The sequence below is a fragment of the Protomyctophum bolini genome, assembly GCF_963924005.1.
Source record: "Protomyctophum bolini genome assembly, chromosome: 6".
NCBI lineage: Eukaryota > Metazoa > Chordata > Actinopteri > Myctophiformes > Myctophidae > Protomyctophum > Protomyctophum bolini.
Window position 1 is genome coordinate 28,125,059 of NC_137867.1, and position 24,684 is coordinate 28,149,742.

At 41.9% G+C, this 24,684-nt stretch overlaps 1 protein-coding gene across 1 annotated transcript; it reads right to left on the bottom strand.

Moving 5' to 3' along the window:
- Positions 1-755: 755 nt before the first annotated feature.
- Positions 756-23,595, bottom strand: slc4a5a (solute carrier family 4 member 5a). Its single transcript, XM_080765155.1, has 20 exons — positions 23,528-23,595; positions 22,936-23,096; positions 21,862-22,011; positions 19,498-19,553; positions 14,646-14,803; positions 14,459-14,546; positions 13,373-13,527; positions 12,988-13,110; positions 11,384-11,558; positions 10,291-10,424; positions 7,671-7,986; positions 6,727-6,918; positions 6,121-6,234; positions 5,045-5,206; positions 3,794-3,972; positions 3,394-3,466; positions 2,711-2,808; positions 2,145-2,337; positions 970-1,134; positions 756-791 (listed from the first exon to the last, which is right to left on the bottom strand). The coding sequence occupies exons 1-20, from the start codon at positions 23,578-23,580 to the stop codon at positions 783-785; spliced, it is 2,754 nt and encodes a 917-aa protein (XP_080621281.1). The 5' UTR covers positions 23,581-23,595; the 3' UTR covers positions 756-782.
- Positions 23,596-24,684: the final 1,089 nt, after the last annotated feature.

A 24,684-nucleotide genomic window follows, 5' to 3' on the forward strand; every position in this document is an offset into this window, starting at 1 on the left:
TTTACCAATGTAGCAGAACTGTTTGTATTCATTGTAAAAAATAATACATTATTCAAAATTGAGCCAAACAGAGTAGTGTAACAAGTAATGTTCAAGTGGGTAGACCTGTGAGTGGTTTATATCATTGCTGTCGGGCAGAAACCTCGTATATCAATATTTCAATTTTCTCGCTGTACAACTGCAAAGTAAAAAATTAAAAAGTAGTGAAAATAGCAGATCTACAAACTCCCAAGCTTGTGGCGCTTGTAGATCGGCTATTTTCACTATTTATGTTATTTTTTAAATAGTAATACCATTTTAACGGTTTAGGACATTACTGACTCAATTGTTAACATGAAGGTGGAATGTATCTGAATCTGATGCATTCGTACGGTTTATATTCAATAATTGATGAATGGAATACATAGGACCACAATGGAAACAATCCCTTTTGTGTTACCCTTTTAGCATCATTGAATAATGATCGTACCGCTGTACTATTTTCAAACTGTTAATAAAGTATTCAATGTGTGTACCGTACTCAATCAATGAGACTACTACTACTTAGTGATGTACTGTATCGAGTGATGTTTGAGTGCAAGTGGCATTGTGTATAATTGAGTGCTTTAGTATACTGTGTATATCAAGGTGCATGTCTCAGCCCAGGCCGGCATTGAGCGGCCCATTCCGACTGGGCTGCATCGGGTTGGACCAGGTCTTTGTAGGGGATGTGTAGTTTGAGGACACAGTACCTGCGATCCGCTTCTGACTCTGAGGTGGGAGAACATGGCTTGGAGTAGGGATCATGGCACCTGTCCTACAGGATAAACACACACACACACACACACACACACACACACACACACACACACACACACACACACACACACACACACATACACACACACGCAAAAGACCAGATGTTATAAACATGTCATGATCCTTTACCACCAGCAGGAGGCAGCAGAAGCCTGCATTGTATTCCCTCACCTCATCATCGCTGTCATCATGCTTAGATTTCTTCTTGTCTTTCCCCTTCTTGTCATCATCTGTCTTCTTCTTATCCTTGTCTGGTAGGATGTCATCCAGCCAAGCCAAGTCATGCTGGGAGAAGACCATGTCGAGTGCCAGACGCACGCCCATCAGGCCCAGGATCTAAAAACAACACACAGCAGTTTCAGTGGCGGCTCTACAGGGGGCATTGAACCCCCCCCCAGATTGGACTTTGTGCCCCTACGGTCCAGATTAGTCAGTAGTACCCTACCCTATACCAATATTTTATAATCTTTTACAAATGTTAAATATATAAGTTCTTCATGATTATTATAAATATATACATTTTCAATTGAATAGTTAATATAAATAAAAGGTAATATGAAGAAGACATTATAATGCTGAACATAATTGTATTTGTTTGTTTGTTGTTAGTGTTGCTGCTGCCTACAGTAATTGTATAGCCTATACTTGTAGCCCTTTTCAATGCATCACTGTTTATAGGCGAGTATTTGTTATACATAGAGGGGTTTGAAAAACATAGTGCCCCCTTTGGAAAAAAAGTATGCCCACCTGCTGATTTGTGCCTGGTGCCGGCACTGAGCAGCTTGTTCTGATTAAATTGTGTGTGTGTGTGTGTGTGTGTGTGTGTGTGTGTGTGTGTGTGTGTGTGTGTGTGTGTGTGTGTGTGTGTGCTCGTGCGTGTGTGCTCGTGCGTGTGCTCGTGCGTGTGCTCGTGACTGTGTGTGTGTGTGTGTGTGTGTGTGTGTGTGTGTGTGTGCCTTCTCTAAATGTAATTGAGGCATGCCACAAGACCACTAAAACCCAAATGATAAAGAGCCCTTCAATTATGCATGGCTCACTGCGCTTTGGGGCATCAATAAAAGGTATACACAATAGACCTCAGAGAAATCGACCAAAGCATTACCAATTACCAATTTCTGGAAAGTACGATTGTTTATTTTGTATTTTTGTACATTAGATGTAGATGGTGTACATTGCATACAGTATTACTGTACATACAACATGTTGTACAACATTCAGTACATACAGTATACTGCATATTTTATGTATATATACACCATGTAAAACATCCAACTGTCTGCACTGTCATGCAACGGTGTCACTCGACAAAAATGACTGTTTTTCAAGCTTAACAACGCATTACGTACCATGACAGGGAAGAGGATGGCCAGAAATGTGGACTTGAGGATCCAGAGTACTGCCAGGCATATGATCTGGACCAGGGTGAAGAGATGAACCTTCCTAAGGGGGACGTGGCGCAGGTAGGAGAAGTCTGGCTGGTGTTTGGATGGCATCCAGAACAACTTCAACCTGTCCCAGAACTTTGGGATCGGAAAGGGACCAGGCAACCATTGGTGTTGGGAGAGAATACATCAGAAGAAGTTAGACCAAGTTAGAGCTGAATTGAATTTAGACCGGTTACCTACTTCAGCTACTTGATAATATGTAAATCTTCTTAAATGTAAATGCAAAACATGTGACTGGTGAAATGCAGAATGGCGCTAAACGCCTAAACTCCTGTTTCATCTACCTCAAAGGCCTCTCTGCATCAGCCGGTTTGACAAAGCGAGAAAGAGACTTGCTCACTGTCCCTATCACCTCACATCTCTCTTGCATTTTAAAAAAACACTGAACTACACCAATGACGTTAATTGTGCCTCCACAGCAGCTGTGTCTCTGAGAAAAGCTTTTGCAAGCAAAACAGCCAATGTACTACTTTGCTGATGATAAAGCATACCATACCTGGATGCCATTGAGTGAAGCCACGCCCATATAGAGAAAGACACCATACAGCACTGGCATTGGGATGTACTACAACACAACAAAGGAATGGAAATCAAATCAAATGATTTTACAGTTTGGATTTAGCATATTTGCATTTAGCATTAAAATCATATTTTATCTGAATTAGTTTTGTACAGTCGCATAGTACTATGGGCTCCTGTAGGGGTTCACATTTTCATGAAAAAACAGTGGTAGCCTACTACTCTATATGCAAGATAATTACAGCCGTATTTTCAGCTGACTCAGTAAGGGACAGACTAAGTGTATTTTGGCTGATGAAGTGATACCTTAACTTCTTATACCACAATTGTAATATAAGGACAAGTAACTTGTAATTTGGTATCTTGACAAAATATAACTGTCTGCTATTAGACTGGGTCCGCCCAGACATGTCAAAGTGTCCCTGAACAAGACACTTAATTGCTCCCTGGGTGTGAGGGGCTGTATTAAAGTGTCCACTGCTGATAGTTATGATGGGTAAATAAATGTAGAGAACATATCTCATATGTGCTATTGTACAGTGATGAAAATACCACAAATGAGTGGGGACTAAATAATAATAAGTATTATTAGAGATAGTGAATGCGGTATGTGATTTATATGTGTCCCTACCTGGAGTATGGGTGCCATGAAGATGGAGACTCCAGTCAGAACAAAAACCAAAATGCCTGTCATCCTCTGCTCTCTATGTATTGAAGAGAGAAAGAGAGAGTGTGTGTGTGTGTGTGTGTGTGTGTGTGTGTGTGTGTGTGTGTGTGTGTGTGTGTGCGTGCGTGCGTGCGTGCGTGCGTGCGTGCGTGCGTGCGTGCGTGCGTGCGTGCGTGCGTGCATACGTGTGAGAGAGTGAGAGAGAGAGAGAGAAACTCAGCATATAGACAGAGAAGGAGCATGTATTAAAACATTATTCGATTTAGAAAAGCTATCATTTAAACATTTTTCAAGTGCATCAAATATAGAGTTTAATTGTTGTCACATGAAAATGTCTACTTCTTGTTGTGTTCTGTTGACCGACCTGACCCCCAGGAACTGGGGCGCCTCTCCAGGGGCACTGGACTCGCTCTCCATCTTCAGAGAGTCAATGTGAGCGATGGAGATAACGGTGGCTGCTACGTACCAGGGCAAACCCATGAAGGAACAGGCTGCCATCAGAACCCCCACCCAGAGCAGATCCAAGTGGTAACCACAGCCTTTCTGCTCAGTGAAAGATTCATATCAAACAGTTTGATTGGTAATTTTCAACATCACTAGTTTACATTAAACAATGCACCATTTTAAAGAAAACCCCTACATCTTATGAGCTTCATGCAGTACTACTTTTCAACTAATAGGCGTCCACGTCCTACTTCACACCAGGGTCCACATTTCTCAATGGAAGGGGAGGCAGTGGCTCAGGGGTAGAGTGACTAGTTGGACCGTGAGGTTCCCAGTTCGATACTGGGATCCCCCAGAGTTAGTGTCAAAGTGTCCTCGAGCAAGACTCTGAAGTCTGAACCCCTAATTGCTCCCAATGTGCAGGTTGGTGCCTTGCATGGTTTCCTCTGCCATGGGTGTATGAATGTGTGTGTGAATGGCATGGGTGAATCTATGAAAAGCTTTGGATGAAAGCGCTATATAAATGCACCATTTACCATTTCCAACCACTGCAGATGCGATAATTATATTGTATTAATGTACTCAACCATGCAGATTGGTTAAAACAACATGCAATGAATTAAAACAAGTTCCAGATTGCAGCTTTAACATTCATTAGCAGTGGAAGCCCATGCAGAAACCGAGGACCACTTTCATCACTGGCATCATTTCACATGAGTAGTCACTGCCTGTCACCTGAGGGTGATGATCTCCTCTCTGCTATTATTACCCGATTATTACAAATAATTCTCCAGCAGCTATCTATTTGTATAGCTTGTTACTAGTGCTTCTTGGCATCCGGCACTGTGTTGTGCATAATTGCAGTCTTTGCGAAGGTTTTGTTTAAGTCCATGCACCAGTAGCATGACGTTGAAACAATACTAACAATGTGCCACAGTTACATAAACTCTCCATTGGGGATTTGCTGAACACATACTGTTAACTCCAAATGGTAATTTCTGGTGTTTTGTTTATCTTTTTGGCCAGTTTCAATAGGGATGCTTGTCATGAAGACTTAAATGCTCAGGTTTGTGGGCAAAGAAGTACACACCAGCTCATATAAAACGTTAATCTTAGATCACCTTGGGACACAAGTTGTCGTTATGTCATCAACACAGTACTACATCCTTACCTTGAGTTTGTTCTCTTTTCGGTTGACAATGACAGCACTGATCTGCTGGTCCATGAAGATGAGGATGGTGACTAGGAGGGCAGGGACAAAACTAGCCACATATACCCACCATGGGTTCTTACCAAACGGCATCACCAGCCAGCCACGGCCCGGCCGAGTCGGCTAGAGGGCATACAATAATAATGTTTTTTTGGGTTAGTCAAATCACTCATATGACTCTCATGTAATAACCATACCATGGCTATAAAGTCTCAATATTGATTAATTTCACATTTACAATGAGCTTTCATGCATTTACAGGAGGTAGCAACTGAATTGTTTGAGCAATAGCCGTGGACTATTTTCTTTTGAAATGTATTTTTGTATAGCTAGAGCATGTCCCTCCAAAAACAAGATCAATACTGTTTCTATGACACTATTGTGAAACTGTTTTGCAGTAAACAGACAAGCAGTTCAATCAAAACAGTTACATTTTCCCCTCCCCTTCCCATCCCCCCGTCCTAATACATTTCTGTATTAATTGGAATAATTTCTTTGATTTAAATTGTCGTTTTATAAAATCAATATAACTCTTGAGATTATTCAATATGGTCATTAACGGTCATAATGACCAGCTCAACCAGATCTACCCAACAAAAGATAAATATTATGCCATTGCTGAAAATAGTTACATATTACACAAACACACTTTGAATGGGAAATAGAGGGGGAGGATCGAATTGGTATAGGGTTTTTTTGTATATAACTTTGGAATACTGACAATGGTGCAAAACACTGTTGAAAACAAAGTATTAAATTGTGGGTTTGAGCTGCCCTTTTTAAATCAATCAAGTGAAGTCACCTTAATTCAAGTGCATGGCAGATCTACCTGCACAGCCTGTGTGATCTACTGGTAGATCATGATCTACCTTTTGGGCAGCCCTGGCTTAGATAAACCTTTATAGATTACCTTTAACTTAAAACTAAAAACAAGACATGATGGAAATATAGAAGTAAAACAGTAAATATATAAAGCAGTAAGTAAAAGACACAAATCTTACACTCACAAACATTGAAAAAATTAAACTAAAGTGTACCTTAAATTCTGTGGGAACGATTAGTTTGGGAGTTTTTAGACCAACCAACATATCCAGTCCCACAAATGTCATGATGGACATGAAGATAGAGAAGTCACTTATGAGTTTCCTGATCTGATGATAGAGAGAGAGAGAGAGAGAGAGAGAGAGAGAGAGAGAGAGAGAGAGGGAGGGGGGGGGATTAAAATGACAACCACCAAATCTCATTCAATTTCCTCCTCAGAATCAAAAGTGGGACCATGCAGAGTGTGTCAAATAGCCTTGGTGTGGAGTGATAGAGGGCTTATTTTCTCCGTGTCAGATCAAGTGACGAGGCAGGACTGTGGTTATGTGAGCAGCATGTAGTGTCAGATATTTGAGGAGACCTAAACAGTTATTACTGAAGATCTGAGGAGGAACACTGTTCTGGACACTCCACTGTTACAGAATCTGGATGTGGCTACAGAGGTGTTAACAACATCACCACACATTTTATTACTTTATTTATTGCAATATTTACGCAACAATATTCATAACAAATTTGCAAAGTGCTGTACATTGAAAAGATCAGTCGTATTAGAAATTATTCAAAAGCCATATCGGACCGTATTTGATTGATCAGCTCACCTTGGTGGGGAAGTAAGGGCTGAATTTAAACTTCTTGAGGGAGACAGTCATGGAGTAGGTGCCAAAGAACAGGATGAAGGACATGAGAGCCAAGTCAGGGACATATTTGCAGGTCTTTCCCACCAGGGAGCCTCCATACTTCAAACACTCCTTCTTACTGAGTTGGCTCCAGTCCAGTGCTGTAAAATCCAACTGGCAAGAGAGAGGATGAGGAGATAGTACATAGAAGGGGAGGAGAGAGAGGTACAAATACAGGAGGTTTATATTCAAGCAGAAGACTTATAAGAAAGTGAAAGAGAAATACATAAAAGTGAACAAAGAATACTGTAATGTATCTCCACTAGCTATAGCTATAAACAGTCTGCAGTGTCAGTGACAAATGTTTGGTGAACTAAAAGCCAGCAAAATGTATTGTACACATTACAAATAAAATATTAATCTTTCATCACAACCTCTTTGGAGCATAATGGTAGCAAAGAATAAAAACAAGCACTTACCCCAAAGAGACTAGAGCTGTTATCTGGAACTGGAACTAAACCATTGAAGATCATTGAAGCCACTGTTTATAAATTGGGAGGTTGAAGGCAGAGACAGGAATAAAACAGAAAATTATGGGATAGAAATGGGTAGTGAAAAAAATCGAAACATTAATTACATAATGAGAATTAAACAGCTGGACTCTGACACTGGAAAGAGCACACTGAATCCCATGCATACAAACAGAGTAAGATATACTCACTCGAAAAAATAAAACAGCAGCAGCCAGTGGTTGTTGTGTGGTGGAAGCAAAAACAGAAGACAAATCAGTTACAGAACTCAATGTCATCATTTTTATTCTGTTGAAATCAAAACATGAAATTTGAATAAACAGCACCTACAATTGACCTACAGTCTATCTAACTACTGTAACTATCTGTCTGTCTGCTGGCTCTCTAGCTAGCCACCCACCCATCCACCAATCCATCCGTCAGACAAGGGTTGAACTCACGTGGGTTTGGGGCCAGGCATTCACACTTGTAGGCCGTGACATAGTCAGGCTTAAAGTCAGTGTTGATGGGGTAATACTTGAAGGAGCCCACCATCTTTTTGATGGCGTCGGAGATGAAGATGAAGGAGATGAGGCTGGAGAAACCCTCCTCTGTGAATCGCGTCATGTATTTGATGACATAGCTGGCATCGCATGCCACCAAAACAAAGCACTGCAAGCAGGAGTGCATGCCGATCCACAATCGCAGTTCCATGTAGTCGATGCCATTGTTCCTGAGTTAGAGGTCAGAAAGAGACTCAAGATAAGATAAGATCATCACACACATCGGAGGAACATTGATGATTAGTGCGATGACCACATCATTCCAACATCCCCTGGTTAATTCTGGTTGGAGATCTATGTTTCAGTTTCATCTCTCACTAAACTATTCTATCTAATTAAAAAAGCAAAAAATATATATAATTTTCAAATGTAATGATTACATCAAATGTATCGGGTTAGGGTCCTCAGCAGTACAGTAACTGATTGACTGTCCTCTCCATGGCTTCACTACATGGTAATTTTCGAGATTTATTCATGTATAAATTATAACATATTCAGTGTGTTCATAATACAATTTTAATGAGACCATTTAATATGTTCTAAAAATACACATACATTCTGGATGGCATTAGTGGATTAAATTAATGGCACAAAACCGGCATGTTTCTTTTTCTAATGCTCATTCATCAGAGTATAAACTATACTGAGGCAAGAGTCTTGCCGCAAGACAGACATAAACAAGTGTAAATGTTATATGTTCTGTTTAGTTTGTCAGTTTTCATTGTGCTTCATGTCATGGCAGCAGACCAGACTTCACAACTTGAATACTTTCAAAAGATAGTCGTGAAGAAATAAAATAAAAAATAGCCCATGCCGCACCTACAAGCTCACAAAATGTCACAGGTTAAAGCGGATGTGTGCCATCTTTAGGTGTGTGTGTGCGTGTGTTCTTGGGTGTGCGGCTGCGCTTGCGTACATGCGTGCATGCGCACGTGCTTGCATGCGAGTGTGGTAGGTGGAACATGAATCGCTATCCTCAGCTTTACCCGAGCCTGTAAAATGAAATCATGGCCAGGCCAACTATATTGTGTAGTAAGAAAGGTCATATAGGCTTTCAGCAGACCTCTCGGTAATGTCTGTGAAATAAAGCCCAGAGCAGACAAACACGGATTGCCCAGGTCAGACTGTGGCTGAAATATAAGCCAATCTCTCCAGGTCACAGGTTGAGGCAGCCACAGAGTCAATCAAACACACTACAAAATCCAGAGTGTTAATTTAACTCTGAAAGTATCTAATTGGATCCATAGATTGTGGACCATTGTTTTGTCTTCAGCTTGTCACTTCATGCCCAGGGGTCATTAATGACATTTCCTGTTTTGTTTATTATTTAGTTGTTTGTGTTATATGTGACTCTATGTACTCATTCTGTCTACATATGATTTTTGTTCTATGTTTGTTGTTTCAGGACGGGGGGATGGGAAGGGGAGGGGAATTAGAAAATGTAACTGTTTTGATTGAACTGCTTGTCTGTTTACTGCAAAACAGTTTCACAATAGTGTCATAGAAACAGTATTGATCTTGTTTTTGGAGGGACATGCTCTAGCTGTTTGGTAGGAGGTATGGTAAGAGAGAGAGGGGTTACAGTAGCTAACATTAAAGAGAATGTTTTTTAGACAAATTGAAATTCAAGTTCAAGTGTCAACTCTGATAATGACTTTATCGGTGCAATACCACCCACCTGGTGCACAAAGTATATTAAAACTTTGCAAAGCCTGCGTGACACAGGTGTGATGTGTGCACAAATGTAATTTGTAATTCATAATGCATACCATACATAGCAATATTAAATATGCTGGCAGCATGCATTCTAAGAATATCTGATCAGCACAACCATTCCAAAAAATGGCAGGGTTTTTTGCCATTATTAATCAAATAGTTTGACTGGATATCATATTTATAACATAATTTGTATTTTGTTTATTTCCCCCCAATTAAATATGTAGCAATTTTACTGGTGCCTGATAGCTCAGTCAGTGACCATCTTATTATTACACCATATGAGTCATAAGGACCCAAGTCAAAAAATCTGACACATGTCTTAGGTGTCTTAGATGTATCCCCTCCCCTATAGGTTTCCCCTGTCTCTCTACACTCTCCTATCTAAATAAAGCATAGAAAATGTCTAAAAAAAATATTGCAGCATTGCAGCATTTTTAAACAATGACTTCCCTACAACAGCAGTTATTAGTTTCCGCCACATTAAAGGAATTGGATATCAGCATCAGCAAATGCAGCTCCCAATACTTCATTGACTAGCAACATTCAACCCGACAGCATGTTCATCAGCCAAGATGCCTCTTGGGTTGAAATGTTGCTATATAAATAAAGTATTGACAGCTGCATGTGGATATCTGTTTAATCTATAATTCCCACAAGACACCATTCCTCTTGTTCACAACAAACAGAGCATCCACCGGCTGTTATCTGCCATTCCATCTGTAGGTTATTGTGTCTCAGGGGCTCATGAGGCTCACTTGCTGAATTCGTAGAGGAGCTTTTCAAAGATGAGGATGGGTCCTGTGGAGCTGAGGATGATGAGGGGCTGACCGCCGAACACGCAGAACACTGTCCCTGCCAGAGCAGTACCCAGGAAACTCTCCATCACACCCTGAGGGGGGAAGGGGGGGAGGCATGAAGAAACATACATGAACTGTTATGGAAAAGGATTCAGTTGAATGGACAGGCAAACAGATGATGATAGAATGTGAATGCATTAACGGAAGTGCAGTATTGAAGTTGACGATGTGATCAATTACAGACCTCACCAGTGTCACCACTTATCTTAAGTGATTCCCGTCTATGTTTGTCTGTGTGTGTGTCTGTGTGTGTCTGTGTGTCCGTGTGTCTGTGTGTGTGTGCGTGCGTGCGTGCGTTCTTGCGTGCGTGCGTGCGTGCGTGCGTGCGTGCGTGCGTGCGTGCATGCTTGAGTGAGCGAGCGAGTGATGGCTGCCTGATCATACAGTAACTGAGTAACATGAACCAAAGTGCAGTGTGCTGGTTCAGGAAGCCAGTTGTAGTTGAAAATTTGCTCCTTGTCTTTTCTTTTCTTTTTTTTCTATAATCTTTTATCCCACAATTTTGTAACCCATTTTCCACCCCTGTGTCAATTATCTAATGTGATCCTGGGCTCTACACACCCTCCGCCAACCTAGTCCCCATATATGGGGGACATGGGGAGAGCAACGGACTTGAACTCATGCTTCCTTCATGCCTAAGTTGCTCCTTTACACCTGACAGGGGGGAGTTTCCCTGGTTGGACGTAGCGCGTGGAAGGAACACGTTATTCCAACCAGTTCCTTTCCCCTCCATCAGGCGCCCCGGCTGGCCAGGGGGAGGCAGTTTAGAGACCAGGATTACTGCATGTTTTTTGTGAGGGTACCTACCCTAGGGGACACAGGGAGAACATGCAAACTCCACACAGAAAGTCCCTTTCGCCAACCCCGCCTCAGGTATGGGCACTGATGACGCAGATGAGGAAACACGCCGCCAGCACCCACAGCGCCCCGAGCGGGAATCGAACACAGGACCTTCTAGCTGTGAGGCGACAGCAGCTCCTTGTCTTTTCACCTGATAGTTGTCAGTAGCGTCTCCCAGCAGGCCTCCAAAGGTGATGGCATTGGTGATGCAGCCAAGGTAGATGAATAGAACAGCAGAGATGGACTGGATGTGAAAACCTTCATAGATATCACTGGGAAACCATGGCAGCTTCCTCTTAATGTCCAGCCACAGACCACCACAGAACCTGTTTTGCACGCACGCACGCACGCACACACACACACACACACACACACACACACACACACACACACACACACACACACACACACACAAACACAACACACACACACACACACACACACACACACACACACACACACACACACACACACACACACACACACACACACACACACACACACACACACACACACACACACACACTGTGTGAGGATCACTGATCCTCAACTCTTCTTCGAACCCTTGTGGCACAGTTAAAAGAAAATCTTTCAATCAAAAAGTTACTTTGTTGTAACAATGTATGCAGAATCAATACAGCCAACTACGAACTCAGAGAATCTAGCCAAAAATTATTCAGTTCATATGTAAGTGTAATAAGTAGTAATAGTGTGTTCTTAGTGCCCGAATTGTTTCTCCACTTCAAACCAAGGTGAAATAAATGAGCATTGCGCCTGTCACAGACATGTTCTTTTTATATATTTCCGTCGAGTCTCCCTGCAAGGCCAGATAAAGAGAGACAACACATTTGGTGGTGTTCCATTGATTGCACTGTACGTGCATGCCAAAGCAATTAATCAAACACAAATGAAACGGCTTCATAGGATTGGCAATTAGGCTACATTTAAAAAGACTCTTTGACTTTCACAGCAAAGATTTACAGGAATCTGCTGGGTGAGTTTCGGAGTTTGGCCAACTGCAGGTTAGGTCAGACCCAAATCTCACCGTTTGGTAATAAACATCAAAGCAAATTTCCTATTTTACAAGCTTAACCCATTAAAACCAAGAAAGCATCTGCCATTTTAGATTTCAGTATTGGCCATTCACAAATAAAGCTCAGCGCTTGTACATCTGCTATTGTTTTATATTTTTGAAATATGTTGAAAGAAAAATGTTGACATTTTTTGAATCATGAAAAGGTTTGAGAACTACTGATTTAGAAGGCATTTGTTGAATCAGCCTCAGGTCCTCTCCACTGCCAAGTACAGATGGGTTCAGAGCCTAAATGAGCGTCTACCTCCCAGTGAATGCCAGCTCCTCTCCCAGTTCATCTACCTCCCAGTCAATGCCAGCTCCTCTCCCAGTTCATCTACCTCCCAGTCAATGCCAGCTCCTCTCCCAGTTCATCTACCTCCCAGTGAATGCCAGCTCCTCTCCCAGTTCATCTACCTCCCAGTGAATGCCAGCTCCTCTCCCAGTTCATCTACCTCCCAGTGAATGCCAGCTCCTCTCCCAGTTCATCTACCTCCCAGTGAATGCCAGCTCCTCTCCCAGTTCATCTACCTCCCAGTGAATGCCAGCTCCTCTCCCAGTTCATCTACCTCCCAGTGAATGCCAGCTCCTCTCCCAGTTCATCTACCTCCCAGTGAATGCCAGCTCCTCTCCCAGTTCATCTACCTCCCAGTGAATGCCAGCTCCTCTCCCAGTTCATCTACCTTCCAGTGAATGCCAGCTCCTCTCCCAGTTCATGAGGATGAGGCGTCTCCTCGTCTCCATCTTCAGCTCCTCCAGCTGCACCGTTCAGTAGGCCCTGCTCATTTACAGAGAACACAGACTTCCTGTGGAGAGAAATACAGTGTTATACAGTATGAAGAATGCAGTTTAGTGGGAAGATATTTTTCCCTTTACCAGTACTAGACACTATAGTAGACAGCACCAATTTAGGTACACTACAGCTTTAAAAAAAAAAATCTATAAACTAAAATTATGAAGTAAAAAGAATAAAATGTACTGTATGAACTGAACTTGAACACACTACATATTAGAAAAAGAAGGCTTTCTACCTGGGGTGAATTACAATTAGCTGAAGATTTTTCAAACCTTTTGTCAGCCGAGGTGACCTTCTTTGGAGGCTCGATGCGGATTTTGGGATCCCATTCTCCTGGTGGAAGCACGATCACCTCATCCAAAAACTCATCAATTCCTGCGATCAGATCCTCACGATCTCTGGCCTTATATGCTACATCGCTGAAGAGCTGGAGATTGATAGATAGTGTTTGTATGCGAGAAAGGGAGAGCAGCCAAGAGAGAAGCATTATTGGAGGGTGATGTGTTTGTGAGGGGTGTGAGAGAATGTTGGTGTTTCTAAGAGAGCCTGCAGCAATAGATGAAAGAAATGCTTCTCCCTACCTGCACTGTTTTGAAACTATATCCTTTACTAGTCGATGGGTTATGGGTGTACTACGTAATACCAGATATGTGTCTACTGTGTATAGTGACTGGGAGTTATGAAAGTTATGGAAGATCTTAAACATACAAAATGTAGTAGAATATTATTTGTATGCTGCGGTTCATCCCTCTATGCAACGGTTGTGTGGCAACATTGAGATGTAACCGTTCCCGTTGTGGTCTATATTTAATGTAAAATCTCTGCGAGAGATAAGCAGCAGCAATTGTGACTGTGACAGGAACAAGATGCAGCGAAACAAGATGCAGGTCAATGTCATGAATCAGGAACAAGATAATCTGCCAGTTTTGCTGTGATATGTGTCTAGAAGCCCCATGGGGCTTATTATCTCATTTTCACACAAGAGGAGCTGTGTGGAATTCTCTCCCCTATGAAAAGATCTTACCCCGGGCGGATCCCCAATATTCTTCCATCTTAAACTTTGTTGTAGCCTACGTCAAATCACCTACCTAAAAATCATCTGTTTTTGCAGAGCGTTCATCGATATTATGACATGCACAGAATACGGTCATACGGCTAAGCCCTGAGCCCTATGTGGCATGATGGCCGATTGATTGATTGATTGATTGATTGATTGATTGATTGATTGATTGATTGATTGATTGATTGATTGATTTATTGATTGATTGATTACTTACCCTACCTTCTTCTTTTATTTCTTTTTTTAAAGAAGAAGAAAAGAAGAAGAAGAAAAAGAAGATATAAGGATGGGCACTTACATCATCAACCATCAGGGTTGCGATGGCTCGTCCAATCTCATTATAGGACTTAGCTTTTCCCTGGGGGCCCAGTAGGACAAACAGGAACCTGGCACATCAGAGAAGAAAACAAAGGTCAAGTACGTGTGTCTGTGAAAATGATCTCATTAGACAGATAATAGTCAGGGTAGTAATAACAAGGCCATACCTTGTGGGCACAGCGACCTCGGTCAGGCCTCCTAGCGTAGTGGCTTGAGCGAGGCGCACAAATGCTACAAAGGGCTTGTCCAGGAAGTCCACTTCGCCCACCAGCACATTTGAGGCCTCGGCATCTCTGGGTATCTTTTTCATGAACTTGTTCTTAAGCTGCAACGAGAGAGCGGAGGAACACAATGTGATGTCATTGTGTCATGTTCAAATGCATCTCACCTTTCTCCCAGACTTAAGTAAATGATCATGGCAAGGTGAGTTAGCTAAAATATGATTGAACAATGAGCTTGAGCAGTCTACGACTGTCCTGGCCTATGGTCTGTGAGAATCCAAATACAAAAATCCTCAGTTTCAGACAAACTGCAAAAACAGAATCATGAAAAATAACTCACAATGCTCCAATTTTATTCACAGCTGTGACGGCCCCCTGGGCCTTTAAATCATGGGCTCTGTTCATTCTGCTGTGAATGAGTCATGCCTGCTTTGTTCCCTGCCCCCTGTTTAAGTTGCATATTTTGATTCTATTTTGATAATGTATTAAATAAAACTTTTTGCTGATTTACCTCTGTTTGGTCTCCCCTCATTAGAGCCAAGCCATAACACAGCACAGCAGCAATATATGAACCGTCATTTTCAAGCCTTGAAGCCTTGAAACCATCTGGTCTGTGTGAATAGCATTATATTCTCCATCACCAACGTATAATAAGTTCTGCTCTATAGTAAGCTAGCATAGTTCCCAGACCATCAAAACGTAAACAGTCAAAGCAAGGTGTAAACTGTAACTAAACAGCCAGGACTACACTCTCAGCTAAGCCCATGTTTATAGAACACAAGCAAAAAGTGCGGCAGCTTTGTGAAGTATGTCATGAAGCAACGCATTGATCACCGTGCTCAGGTTTCAAAACCCAGCATTAACATGGTTATTGCATGGGTGAAATAGTCTCTCTCCATTCCCCTATCCCTCTCTCCCTCTCTTGACGATCAAGCTCTCCCCCTCCCTCCCCTTCTCACTACCGCCCCTCTCCCCCCAACTAACCTGACCTGTGTGTGACACAAGGATGTGCTGTAAATTGGACAGCGGTACAATATCGCTCAATATCAATGAACGTTCAGTTCAGTCGATATCCACAGCCTGTCAGCTGCTACATGTGAGGTGGCAGGCACGCGGACGGGACAGTGACACGTTTCCCTGATGCCAGTTTCATATTGATCCAGACAAAGTGTCATGTACAGGAAGTGGAACCCCACAAAATCCTTAACCCATCCCTGAGAGTGTGCAAATGTGATTAATGAACACTGAGGATTTTACTTTTCAAAGCAGACAGGTAACACAGAAAGACACAAAAAATAGTCAAGACATCCGGTGCAATCACACACATCATGCATGCAGCCACGCAGGCACGAACACATGAATGTATGCGCGCGCACACACACACACACACACACACACACACACACACACGCACGCACACAGACACACACACACATGCACGTACGCACGCACGCACGCACACACACACACGCACGCATGCATGCAAGCACACACGCACGCGCATATGCATGCAGGTACAGTATGCACGCATGTGAAGACAAATGCAAAACAAACTAATCCACATGGTTCCACTTTATAAAATTGCACATACATAAACACAAAGAAATGGCACACAAATAAATTAAACCAGAAAAGCAAACACATTTTAAAGCCATGTGCAGGCCAGAAGCGAACAACAGTGAAAGAATAGAGTCTGCTCATTGGAATATGTAAAAGATAATGCCTTATTACGCCACAACAGTGATAATAAATCATTTTGAGCATATTCCAGTGTGCAGACTATATTCTTTTACACACAGAAAGGCACACGTACAGCATAAAGTATACACATGCACATACATACACAGACAAAATTAATCATACACACACACACTTCAAAATAATTGCCTGCCAATAAGTGACCTTGAGAAGGCATGTAAACTACAGTACATCCTTACAATCCCCAGCCTCTGAACCAATCACAGGTATTTTCTAGGGATGCTTGTTCTGGCAGACAATACCTTTCACTTAATTGAACCATTTACACAGCGTCCTCCAAATCAAATCCCCATTCACGGTAAACCCGCTTATTTTTGCACGCTGCCGCTCACAATTATTCCGGCAATAAAGTTAAGCCTGACCTGTTCAACACAAACCCGATCCGTCTCGTTTTATGGCTTTGTAATCCCAGATAATAATGGACATGTACTTACATTGCCATAGTTCCTAATGGCACTGTATTTAACCTCCCTACAGATGAGAAGAGAGCTACATGCTGCTTCCATCACTGTCTGTAACCTTTTCTACAATGAGATATTGATGAGTGCTGGGGGGGAAAAATATAGCTTCTCGCTGCTTCATTGGACAACAAATACAATACAGCACAGTCCCTTAGTGAGAGAGGTTATCTTGTCAATAACACAAGGCGACAAATGGAAAACAAGGGCAAGGGCTTGAACCTCCCGGGAGACATGAATATACAGATAGCCTAAAGACAAAGACAATTTGTTCCATAGAATTGTTGCAAATACTGGGGACAATTTAATCAAACTAAACAAAACGTAATCAAATCCACATTAGATAATGGTTATCTCTTTCTATAAATGCATGATTTTCTAATGTTTTTAGAAAAGGTGGCACAAATTCTGGTTAATCCTTGATTGAGCTTGTCCAATACGTGAGGCCACTGGGTTGGGTTGGCCAATCAGCAAAGACCGGGACAGACATACACACACGGATGTCAAAAATGTATATATAGATTATTACTTGCGCAAGCAGAGCGCGCAAGTAAGGTGGTCGTGTCGGCTTTTTTATGCGTATGCTTGTGGTATATATATACTGATTTTGAGTGTGACGTAATGAAGATATGTATCAATGCCGGGGTATAACTGACTTTCGATGGTGACTAATAAAGATATGTTTCAGTGTCGGGTGGATTAAAGTATAATGTCTCTATAATCTGAAACCTATCTTTATTACGTCACCATCGAAAGCCAGTTATACCCCGGTAGGCCATTTATGGCCTACTAGTGCGCATTCTGCGCAACGTGCAAGTAGGCACTCGACAGAGTGCAGTTCTAGTTATTATTATTGTTACATAATTATGTGTACATATATGTACATATATATATGTGTATATATATATATATATAATTATATAATTATATATAATTATATATATATATATATATATATATATATATATATATATATATATATATATATATATATATATATATATATCTAGTCACCCCTCTGTTTTGATACCCCCCTAAACAATGATATTGACTGTGTAAATCTTGAGTCTTAGAGCAGGCTTGGGCTTCTGTTTATTTGATTCATCTAGACTGATTCCAGCCACCAGCACCAGCTTTGTGTAAGCGAAACCTCTTTGATATTGATTAGATTAGAGTAGTTAGATTAGGTTTGATTTCTGTACGTTTGATTTGATGTAGGTAAGGATACCGTATAGTTAGTTAGATTGTTTTGTTTATTTATTGCTTTGCGCCTGGGGTTGTTCTGTTTGTAAAAAATCAATTCCATTTAAAGTAAATCTGTATTGAAAGTCTTTTGTAAAACTACTTTCCAAACTAAAATAAAGCAGAAAAATGTCAATAATAACATTGCACTTGCCAACTGTACAGTATGTCTCAATTCTTTCCTTTCCCTGGGCGTTGATTTAAAGCATGCTATTCTGAACAGACAGGCCATAACTTCTTGCACTTACCATGTAATGGACCAAACATCCCATTTATGTTACGGTCCTGTCTAGGGGAATGAAAGAATCGTGATATACATAGCTTATAGCCAATACTTAAGTAGTGGGAGGCCTTCTTCCAGGATTGGTTGATGCTTAAAGGTAGGGTAAGTGATATATTTTGGTTAAAACAAAAAGTTTTGTTAAAAGGTTAAATCACTATATTCTGATAGTAATCATTGCTATAGAGTTCAATAACAGGGGTCTCCCTGTCTCTCCAGCTCTTTAATAAACAGAAAATACATTTCCAGGTAGGTGATAAAAGTTCAGCTATTCAAGAGAGAGTATAGCCATTTATTAGCTTAATTTTTGTACTGTTCCAGTTCCAATTTTGACTGCTCATTTATTTATGTCATCACTTAAATTCCACGTGTCTAGGAGCTAGGTCGGGAGGTAACAGGGGTGCGTCATCTAGGTCTGGAGGTAACAGGGGGTGCGTCAGTTAGGTCTGGAGGTAACAGGGGTGCGTCAGCTAGGTCTGGAGGTAACAGGGGTGCGTCAGCTAGGTCTGGAGGTAACAGGGGGTGCGTCAGCTAGGTCTGGAGGTAACAGGGGTGCGTCAGCTAGGTCTGGAGGTAACAGGGGGTGAGTCAGATAGGTCTGTAGGTAACAGGGGGTGCGTCAGATAGGTCGGGAGGTAACAGGGGGTGAGTCAGATAGGTCTGTAGTTAACAGGGGGTGAGTCAGATAGGTCGGGAGGTAACAGGGGGTGCGTCAGATAGGTCGGGAGGTAATAGGGGGTGCGTCAGCTAGATCGGGAGGTACTGTAACAGGGGGTGCATGGCCAAAAAGGTTTGGGAACCGCTTCTCTACAGCAATGTGAAGCCCACTATCACAATATAGAGCTTTTTAACACTTATTTTAAGAAAATCACTTACCCTACCTTTAATGGAAGGTCTCCTCCCATGCAGGGCTATATACCAAGCAATGCAACATTGCTTGGTATATTATTAATTCATAATAATGATAATATGAATGTGTGTGGAGAAGTATGGTTGTTATAGAAGCAAACTGAAGGAATAGTGTACGACATGCACTAAACTATTTAATGATGTCAGTCACCTGGTCAGGGCCGGGAGTATCAGCAATGTCATTCATACTTCTGCTATGGGCATGACCTGGAAGGAAATACAGCACAGAAATACTTGAATTTGCATTGCATTTACATAATCACAGCTTCAAAATGATATAACCGCTGTTCCATATCAACAAAAGTCAGACACTCACGCAGGCGACCGTAGCTAGCAGACTGCTGCTGTTTCATGCGGAGGTCTTCAGTGGAGCGGTTGAAGTTGGCCCCTGCTCCACCTCGGGACGGTGCAGGACTTCGTGCTGTTGGGGGCAGAGAAATTGCAGCATATATAACATTAATCAGAGCGACAGGGCAGAGATGGAGTTTTTGCTTTACTTTTTCTTCCCAAAATCAGAAATCAGAAGTAGTTTTAACAACCTGAAGTTTGGCATCAATGGTATTTAACTGACAACAGAGAGCTTCAATGGCCATCTGTGCGGTCAAATCAGAAAACAGCCATATTTGATCTATAAGGCCGAACAACGTTGGAAATTGTCACGATGTGAAATGTTGAAGTTATGTGACCAGAACTGAATGTGGCACATGGCCTGTTATTTCCAGCCATAAAAGCATTCAAAGAACAATTGTTGAAATGTCCTTTAATCATTAAAGTTAATGATTTGACTTTGTTGTTATTGATTTGTCCCCAGTAAAAAAAGAATAACTATATATGTTTTTATTGTAGTTATTATATAACTGTATGGTAGTTGCTATGGCAATAAAGGGCAACACAAGATTAAGTATGTGGGCCTCATGTTGAGTAGCTTTTAGTAGATGCAGTTCTATAACTAGAACTGCACTCTGTCGAGTGCATACTTGCTTGTTGCACACTAGTAGTAGTAGTACACAGTAGTAGTAGTAGTACACACATGCAGTAGTAGGCCATAAATGGCCTACTACTGTAGTGCGGATAACTATATGTTTCTTTTTTTTTAATATATTTTTTATCCCACGATTTTGTAACCCATTTTTCACCCCTGTGTCAATCATCTAATGTGATCCTGGGCTCTACACACCCTCCACCAACCTAGTCCCCCAAGGGGAGAGAAACGGACTTGAACTCATGCTTCCTTCATGCCTGAGTGTCCAAGTTGCTCCTTTACACCTGACAAGGGGGAGTTTCCCTGGTTGGACGTAGCGCGTGGAAGGAACACGTTATTCCAACCAGTTCCTTTCCCCTCCATCAGGCGCCCCGGCTGGCCAGGGGGAGGCAGTTTAGTGACCAGGATTACTGCATGTTTTTTGTGAGGGTACCTACCCTAGGGGACACAGGGAGAACATGAAAACTCCACACAGTAAGGCCCTTTCGCCAACCCCGCCTTCGGGTATGGGCACTGATGACGCGGAGGAGGAAACACGCCGCCAGCGCCCACAGCGTCCCGAGCGGGAATCGAACCCAGGACCTTCTAGCTGTGAGGCTATCAACTGTGCCACCGTGCCCCCAACTATATGTTTCTATTGGGGTCCTAGTCTGATAATTCTGTCCCCAGAACCAAAAGATGTATGTGTCCCCGGGACTCAAGCGTACAAATATATATATGAATCAACCTTTTTGGAGATCCATGCCCCACCTGGCTATATGCAATACCCATTGTACCCATGTCAGAGTACCTGTTCCATCCATCTGTCTGTGTCCCTTTTATGCCCATATTTGGAGATTTCTGTATCTGTCTCTCTGTGTCCCTTTATTCCTATGGAGTTCTGTGTCAGGCATGCCCAAATATGAAGTGTGGCGATGTCAGAACAGGCCAGCTCCATATATGGAGATATAGGGGTGATCAGGTCCAGAACCCGAGCAGAGGCTTTTATGCTGGTTCTGGACAACCGGCTCTCCGATGGACTCGACACCGGGCACTGCACTCCCTGTGGTGGAACACCCATGTCAAATTTGAAGTCGGTGGGGTGAACGGTTCTTGAGTTACGTGGATTACAGATTACAGACATAGAGAGTCATGGTGCATTTATAGATACTAAAGAGGTGCCTCTTGGACACTGGCCTACTTGGAACGATGCAAGTTGGAAATGCATACCCCACCCAGTTATTATGTATGTGTCCCTTTTATTCCCATATATGGAGTTCTTTGTCTCGACAACTTTGTCTTTGCACTCCCTGTGTTGGTGTGGAACGTGTGTGTTGAATTTGAAGTCTGTGGGGCGAGTTACAGAGCGAGTCAGTCTGGATCCCATGCAGGCTAATAGTGTACAACTATTGTGGGAGTCCTAAGTCTTAATTCATACCAAACATGGGGGTTCTTGAAATTACCGGTAACATTTTTGAGTATCACTGAACTAAACACAAACATTTTAAAAACATGACACATAGTCAAAGTTTATTGTTCAAGTTTGAAACTCACTGGGGGTGGTAGAAGAGCTAGGTTTCCCACCCTTTGACTTCATTGACTTCTTGTTCTGGTGTCTGTGTTTCCGTAGCAGTACAAAGCTGATCTGCTCTCTCAGGTCTGGAGATATCAAGCCCTCAGCAATCTGCCGCTCGATGATCTCATCTGGAAAATACAAAATTGTATTGATTGTTCTGTGATTGACTGTCAAAAGGACAAACAAAAAAAAGCGTGAGAGCTTATTACCATTGTAGTGTATAGAGTGTTTTTTCTTACAGTACAATAGCAAAGAATAACAAGCCTAACCTCCTGTAGATTAGATTAGATGTTCCATCAAAAGTTGGCTTTGTCACAAAGGATCTGTGTTTTTAAATCATTGGATTATCATTGCTCCCTGAAGTCTGAATCTGGTGATGCAAATGAACCCAGACACTGTCAAAGAGCAACTTGAAACCAACTTCCATCTAAATACCCGTTCTTAAAACATTGGAAAGGTAGTGGTTCATGAATCTTCAAACTGTAGATCTACAAATCAAGAAAACTCAATGACGTCCATGAGTTGCATTGCCTGTAGTGACTCAATGAGCAGCCATACACTGCCTGCAGTGACTCTATGAGCAGCCATACACTTGAGTTTGTATTACAAAAGTAAAACTTTACTTTACAGAGACCATGTAATAAAAGACGTGACCAACCAATAAAGTTTGCTGAGTGAGCCATCTCATCTGGGATGTCCTGGTGGCCTAGCCACATACCGTACCATATGCCCATTACAGGCAGTCACAGGCCTAGTTCATAGTATATTCTATAATATTGAATCTTACTCCCTAGTTTTACATGTACAGAAAGATTCTCAGGAAAGGACCATCAGCTATGTGAATTTAATTTATATGTACTGTATGTCATGGCTTGGAACCAGGTTAATGACTGGTCATTCGCTCCACTTTATCTTTCCTAATTAGCACTGCTCGAATTCAATGAAAATGTCTTTAAGTGGCCTTATAAATAAAACAGCCATAAAGACAGTAGCCTAGTATGAGCATATATTACTTCTTCAATAAGATCACATTAAAGTGAATGTTGGCTCACCAACGATCTGAGGTAGTGAGTATCCGTCCAGGTCTAGTAGCACCGTGCCTGTCTGGAGACATGTCCTGAGTTCGAACAGACTGTGCAGGGATAGAGTGGACACGTGGGGCTTGCTCCATCTTTCTCCCCCAGACTCTACCTTCTCCTCAAACTTCACCCACCTGAAGCAAAGAGTTCGTCATGACGTCATTTTGTCTAACCTAGCAGGCTTTTCTGAAATAAAATCAAAAGTGCATGCGTGTGTGCGTGTGTGTGTGTGTGCCTGCGTGCATGCATGCGTGCGTGCGTGCACACACTGTATGATAACAGAGATAAAGGACCTTGTGCACCATTAGACCATGGTGGTCAATGAAGCTCTAAATGGCAGAATAATTACCCTTGATGAAAACACACACACACACACACACGCACGCACACGCACACACGCACACACGCACACACACACACACACACACACACACACACACACACACACACACACACACACACACACACACACACACACACACACACACACACACACACACACACACACACTAGTGAGGGCCATATCCATATGTAGCCACAAGTATAGTAGAATTTGGCCAGTCACCTGGCCGACTCCTTCCACTCCAGCTCATCTCCTTCGCGCTGCAGAGTGTCCATCTCTGTGAAGAGTGTTGGGTTGGGCAGGTCATCCTCCTCGCCCAGGATGTAACGAAGCCGCTCCGCAGCTGGAGAGACTACAACACAAATGTGTAACATTATTTGCAACTTATAGATAGATAGAAATCCACACACATGTCTTCAGCCATGCCACACAGGGAAAGCATTGCATAACAGAAAGTGTACTGTATGTGATGATGTTCTGGAAGTTGAAACCTAACTAATTAATCTGGAACACACACGTGCATGTGAGCAAGATCAGCTTTTTTCATTATTTTCTTTCTTTCTTTTTTCTTTACGAAAATACAGTTTTGGACATCCAGTACAAGGTTTCCACAGACAGCGACAAAATAACAGTAGATTGGGTTTTTTTTGTGTCCAAATAAGGTCATTACACCTTAATACCAGAAGCAAGGCAAACTTGACAGATTCTTTAACCAAATTTAATTATACTTGAATTATAATTATACTGTATATGATGTGGGGAAAAAATACCCGATGTCTTATACCCTAACCCTATAAAAGTTTTTCTTTCACGCATCCTCATGGCAACCAGTGCCATCAACTCAAATGTGCCACTTTAACGAGGATATAATCTCTCAAGAACAGATTCCGAGCTGCGCTATTGAATCTGTCAGCAGGGGCATTCAGAACGTGTAGGGATTAGTGGACTGAAAACATAAGCGCTCCATGAGTAGAGGAGGGCTGAGGGTGGACCAAACAGGCCAACATCCTTTATGTTGTTTATCTCTAAGCCAAAGTGAAAGCGATCAGTGGATGAACATCACTCTCTCCAAATTAAACAATGACAAAAGTGAGATAACTTTCAACAAATGTGATATTTTGTTGTTTTATAGGGTATAGGGTTGAACACAGTCAGGAATCTTTCCTAGCTAGTCTAAGACAGTATGGCCATTTCTATTATACAACAAGTAAATTGGGCGATTAGCCGATTACCATGCTCCCTTTATTTGCCAAAAAGTAAATTAGTGATATATAATGATTCAGAATGGTAGGCCTATACCTTTCCCAAAGATAATAAAGGTAGAGCACAATTGATTTCAACATCCTCTTATACATTAAAGTGTTGAATGGTCTAGAAGT

Coding starts and splice junctions, on each gene's coding strand:
- slc4a5a (XM_080765155.1), bottom strand. CDS start 23,580: ATGGACACTCTGCAGCGCGAAGGAGATGAGCTGGAGTGGAAGGAGTCG. Junction 13,111..13,372: donor GTCACCTCGGCTGACAAAAG/GTTTGAAAAATC, acceptor TTCTCTCCACAG/GAAGTCTGTGTTCTCTGTAA. Junction 7,987..10,290: donor CTCCTCTACGAATTCAGCAA/GTGAGCCTCATG, acceptor CCTCTAACTCAG/GAACAATGGCATCGACTACA.